Here is a 5,870-nt window from a genome sequence, read left to right on the forward strand (position 1 = left end):
CTCGATTAAAATATATCTATAGGTATTTTAAATTTCATAGATACCCATGGATACCCGTGAAGATTTAAAAAATATATTTTATAAATTTTTAAAATAAAATTACAAAATAAATATAAATATAAATAAAAATTTAATTAAATATTATTTTTAATTAAATTTAACTTAATAAAATATAAATTAAATTTTTATTTTTATTTTTTACGAGTAACGAATACTTGCGGTTACGAATATTGCGGTTACGAATACACGTGAATACCAACTATTTATTTTGAATTTTATTCGCAAATACCCACAAACACAAATATTTTTGTCATTCCTAAATTCACAAATAAGAGAGAAAACATAAGCTCAATTTCTAGTACTTTAAAACACATAAGATTATGCAATTATAAAAAAAAACACAGATATAACCTAAAGCCCAAAACATTTACTTAGAATCTACAAAATTAAGTAAATCTGTTCAAAAGTTTATTAGTCGTAGATTAAGTAAATTAGTCATTAAGTTTGATAAATAGTACTATTTATAAAGTAGTTATCTGTTTATCTTAATACTATTAACAAACGTGTTTAGAAAACTTATTTTATTCAAATATATATTTATTTGAAGATGAGACGAGAGAATTACACGAGGCTTTGGCACTCCACAAGGTCAACAAAATCAGTCGGCACGTAACGTGCCTGGACATAATTAATAAAAAAATATTATATACTCACTGTAATTAATCAAAAACTAGCTCAATTTCTTTCGTCACCATCCAAATAGTATCTAAAAAATAACACGGCCTATCGTATGTAAGCCATATATCCCATACCCAACAAAATAATATCCCGCCAAGCAAAAAAAATCAGAATATCAAAGCAAAAAGTACAAGCAATCAGAAATGGAATGATGTTAAAGAATGCCAAAAAAAATATTAAAAAGAAAAACAAAACAATCAGACAAAATCATCCTAATGCATCACGTAACCGGTATCTTCTTCCTTGTTATCCATCTCCTTTTTGCATTCTCTATGGCTTCCTCCCTCATCTTCACAAGCTCACGAAAGCATTGTTGATACTGTGTTTCTATTGCTTCAAGCTCCAACTGCAGCTCGTCGTCTGAAGGGTCTTTGTCAACTATATTAAGAGAACCAGTGCTTGACATGTCGAAGTTTTTAGATGGGCTGCAACATGAATTGATTAGAGAGCCTTCTGAGTTCTCTGAATGATTCTTTTGTCCATCCTCTTGCCCACTAAACCTGTCATCTGAATTGGAATTGAATACATCGAATCCCTCCCAGAATTCATCAAAAATAAAAATGTCGGGTTCCACGTCTTTAGAATCTGAGGCAATCGTAATCCCACACTCTGCTGATATATCTGACATGGCAGATTCTTGCTTCTCCTGATAACCTCCATCCACAGGCCCAGGACGAACTAGATCCTCATACATCGTCTTCATATCGTAATCACTTGATTGTAATGGCCAATGACAGCTCAACTGTTCATCATTCTGAACTTCTGAAGGGGCCCTGTACAAATTATCTGTCCCAGATGAGAGGTTCTCACACAAAGGCTTCCAGTTGGGCTCGAGCTTAACAATCATATCTTGTATTAGCTCTGCAATGACAGATACATCCTCATGTGTGAGTTCCAGATGTTCCACCATCTCCTCAGCGATGGAAATTGGTGTATCAGAATCGATGTAGAATGGAAAATGGATATTCCTTGCTCCACCTACATACCAAAATATATACTAAGTATTAACAACAGGCATATACCACACAGTAAGAGCGGAACAGGAGATATCTCACCACGTGCATCTGCAATTCGCAGTGTAAGTGAAATTGTACTTTCAGCATTTTTCTCCCCTCTTAGCCTAAATTCGTTATTCTCAGTCATCTTCACAAGATCAAAAGTTGAAACCTGAGAAGTTTCCTCAATTCTTCCCACAGACGAGCCTGGTGAGCTACGCCTGGAGTTAAAATCTATCTCCATGGGATGAGGCTTGCACATTGGTTGATTCATCAATTTGATATGAGGACTATTAGGCAGCTGCAGTATATCAGGATTGATCTCCTTTGCGTTCTCAGTCGCAAGGAATGGGTCTTTGAGAAGTTCACATGCCGACAGTCTCACCGATGCTGGAACTAGACACTTCTCTATGAATTGCTTCACTTCAGGATCATTTACTTTAGCAAGAGCTGCAGGCTTTATACCCTGGAAATAAAATTAAAAAACAAATTCATGAGTAATGACCAAAAAACAAGATAAACCGCAGGCATAAATGAATAAATAATTAAAAAAGGAGAAAAATAAAAAAGACATGAATAATTTAACGAACTCCACTGAAGCAGACTTACAGAGGTAACTTTCTTATATATCTGAGCTGGATTTTTACATTCACTGTACGGGTACTCGCAGGTGATCATTTCCAAGATGCACATACCAAAGGAATATATGTCAACAAGTTCATTGTAGTCCTCCTCATAAAGCTCTGGGGCCATGAACTCCGGTGTACCTGCACCAAGCAAGATTAAAAAAGTTTGCCATCTGTTTAATTTACAAGGCCTCATTCAGCAATAACCTCAGAAGTAGATCACAATTCAATCTATTATATTACCGATGACACTACGGGCAGTAGGCTGTTGCATAACAATTGCCAATCCAAGATCTCCGATCTTAACCAGTCCACTATTCCCATTGACAAAAATATTGTCACATTTCAGGTCCCTGTGAATGACAGGAGGAGTCTGACTGTGCAGAAAACACAAGCCACGGAGAATCTGCCGTGCCCAGTTCTTAATGGCTTTCATATCCACATTCTTATGCTTCTTACGGTACCTGTACAGGCAAGACCCACACGATTAGAATAATCACAAAAGTAGGAAAGCAAAATGGCATAACCCCTGTTTTTTTTAGAATACCAATGCATGCATTTTCCAACAAAAAACACATGTTTCAACGTGAACAAGTGATTAAGACGAACATAGGGTTCCATGTTAATCACATTTAACAGCGGCAAATAATGTCATCAAAATCAACTCTACGAAACAGAAAATGAAGCAGCTTATGGGGAGAATTCAGCTAACTTAGCTCATGAGAAAAAGAAAGCAAAAGGCTTGGTCCATTTCAGTTTTAGAAAATCAATAACAGAAGAAAAAAAAACCCACATTTGAACGTAAATAACATGGGCACACACCTCAATTACATCTACCGGATCAAAATCAAGACACTGTCTCAATGTAAATACGTGATTCAGATTCGTATAGACACTTGTCTCGATAAAGAATCACATTCAACAGACGAGAGAGAGAATATCAAGAAAATCAATCCAACCAAACCCTAAAAACGAATGAGGCAGGACAATAAAAAGAACTAGTGTAGGAAAATAAGAAAACTGAACTGCCTCAAACTCCCGGAGGTGAACAACTCGGTGATCATGTTGACAGTGGCTGTGGTGTCATCGATCCAATAATTGTACAGCTTGATGACATTGTCGTGCTTCAAGGTCTTGAGCAAGTGAACCTCCGAGTACAGCTTCTCCAACTGCTGCGGCGTCTGCACAACGTCCTCCGCGCTGATCCTGTTCCATGCAACCTCGATTCCATCCACTTCGTCAAACGCTTTGTACCTGACCCCGTTCAACAATCAAATAACGCAACATTCAAAGGATTCAATAACAAACCAATAAAATCCCCATACGAATGAGTCGGAGAGAGATACATACACAGTCTTGAAGGCTCCTTTCCCCAGAACTTCATCATACTGAAAAATAAGAACGTAACGAAGATCGATCAAAAGAAGCCAACAAATAAACAATGAAAGCAATAATAAGAAGGTAACGCACCCGCGCGTATCTGGAGGTGGGGTCCTTTTCGATAACGTGGGAAGAGGCCATGGCGCGAAGATAGATAGATATAGAGAGGGAAAGAGATAGAGAGAGAGAAAGATAAGAGGTGAAATATCAAAGAGGGTGAGGTTCGGAAAAGGCCTCGCAAGCGACGGCATAGGAATCGAACGGCGATCGAAATCGGTATTCGATGGAAGACATGCCGTGGAAGGATCGGAGAAGAAGAGCGAGAGGGTTGTTAAGGCTGCTGCTGCCGCTGCCGCTGCTGCGCTTAGTCATTGATCCACCCTCCCCCATGATGCCTCTATCTGCATATCTTCACTCAAAATCCAACAACCCCTAATTCTAATTCTAAACCTAATCCTAATTTTCTAGACCTAATTCCAATTCAAACTATTTTAATCGATTTTGTCCCAGAACACAACTTGGAAGGGAGATGCACGCTATTACCTGATGCTTCTTCCTTATCTTTGCTCTGCTCTTCCTATCTTTTGGGGAACACAACACAACACAACACGATACGATGCACTTTTTGAAACACCGCTTCACATGATTTTATGCATTTAACGTTCAAGTAAATATTAGAATCAATTTTTTTTAACCCTATCTTTCTATCGTATATCATATATCTCCAGATTACCCTTATCTTCTTCTTTTTATCTAAAGTGGCCCACCACTCGTTCCTATGAATTTCCATATTTCGATAGGATCCTTTTTATTTTTTTGGTTTCTACAATTTCAGCTTCATTCAGTTAAAACTTTAAGATATTAGGATAAGATAAACTTATACAAACATTTAATTCATCATAAAATTAAAAATGTATATGAAAATTGACTTTACGTTGTTAGGTTTAATGACTTTAATAAAGAAATATTTTATTTTTTGGTTTAAAATTACATTACAGAGATTTTTTTAAGTTATTAAAGTAAATTTTTTTCTCTACTTCATTTAAGATGATTCTTTTGCTAGAAAATGTTGTTCGGGAGAGAGATTTAAAAACAAGTGAATATATATATATATATATATATATATATATATATATATATATATATATATATATATTATATACTAGCGTAAATATATCTGTGGATATGCTTTCTTTCAAAATCTTATGAATTATTTAAAGTTTAAAAGTAATAATTAAAAAAATTAAAAACGTATATGATTATAGATATGTAATTATAAATATAAATATAGATAAAATAAATTTTAGTTATTGAAATAAAAAATACTAAAAAAATTTTTATTTATTTTGTAGATAATTTTTGTAAGACCCCATTTAATTAATAGTCGTAATTAAAGAAAATGTCGCAACAAAATAGTATAGCAGCGCAGTCTTAGAGTCTCCACAAACCGCCTTACGATAAACCAAGGCATACAACGATATCAAAATAGACAGATACAGAAATTTAGTTGAAAAGAAATGGAAGTCATAAAGGACCGCCAAATACATGGGTCGTGGCCCCAAAAGAAAGCTCAAAATAGAACATCCAACCCAGATGGCTAAGCAGCGGAGTCACCATTCCCATGTTGACCGCGAGGACCTCGCCCATCTGCTCCCATCAATTAAATTGATGATCATCGCAAGAAAGAAGAGCCACATACAAGACAACCAAACAACAAATAGGGTAAGCTAGAGTAAAACAGGTCATCCAGTAGTTACATGTCAATACACAATCCAAGCATTTCATATATCATCCAAACATGTTCTGACTTCTCAAACAATACACTAAACCCTGACTCGACTCATCCGGATACATATAGTCTGGTCGGACTCAGCAAATGCTTGCACTTGTGGTGGATACCTCTGCTCACCCCCGAGCTGCTCACCCCCGAGCTATGTGTCACAAGTGTTACAATAAATCAAATTTCCTCACGCACAAGGTTAGCCCTTAATGAGTTTCAGGCCTCTTACTACTCTCACCACAAGAGTCAGACCGCTCTAAATGAGACTAACTGACTCCTTAGAGTGTCAGGATGCAACCTTACCTTGAATCCTTACCAGACCATACAGATGGGGCACCACCATGAACACCC

General features: G+C 36.3%; 1 protein-coding gene across 1 annotated transcript; it reads right to left on the minus strand.

Moving 5' to 3' along the window:
• Window positions 1-958: 958 nt before the first annotated feature.
• Window positions 959-4,396, minus strand: LOC114187839 (serine/threonine-protein kinase WNK8-like). The gene is made up of 7 exons (XM_028076219.1): window positions 3,830-4,396; window positions 3,710-3,747; window positions 3,386-3,613; window positions 2,603-2,823; window positions 2,343-2,500; window positions 1,794-2,199; window positions 959-1,716 (listed from the first exon to the last, which is right to left on the minus strand). Exons 1-7 carry the CDS (start codon window positions 3,878-3,880, stop codon window positions 959-961), a joined length of 1,860 nt encoding a protein of 619 aa, XP_027932020.1. The 5' UTR covers window positions 3,881-4,396.
• Window positions 4,397-5,870: the final 1,474 nt, after the last annotated feature.

This window comes from Vigna unguiculata, chromosome 6, assembly GCF_004118075.2.
Source record: "Vigna unguiculata cultivar IT97K-499-35 chromosome 6, ASM411807v1, whole genome shotgun sequence".
Lineage (NCBI taxonomy): Eukaryota > Viridiplantae > Streptophyta > Magnoliopsida > Fabales > Fabaceae > Vigna > Vigna unguiculata.

Coding starts and splice junctions, on each gene's coding strand:
- LOC114187839 (XM_028076219.1), bottom strand. CDS start 3,880: ATGGCCTCTTCCCACGTTATCGAAAAGGACCCCACCTCCAGATACGCG. Junction 3,748..3,829: donor CCACCTCCAGATACGCGCGG/GTGCGTTACCTT, acceptor CTTATTTTTCAG/TATGATGAAGTTCTGGGGAA. Junction 2,200..2,342: donor TATATAAGAAAGTTACCTCT/GTAAGTCTGCTT, acceptor TTTTATTTCCAG/GGTATAAAGCCTGCAGCTCT.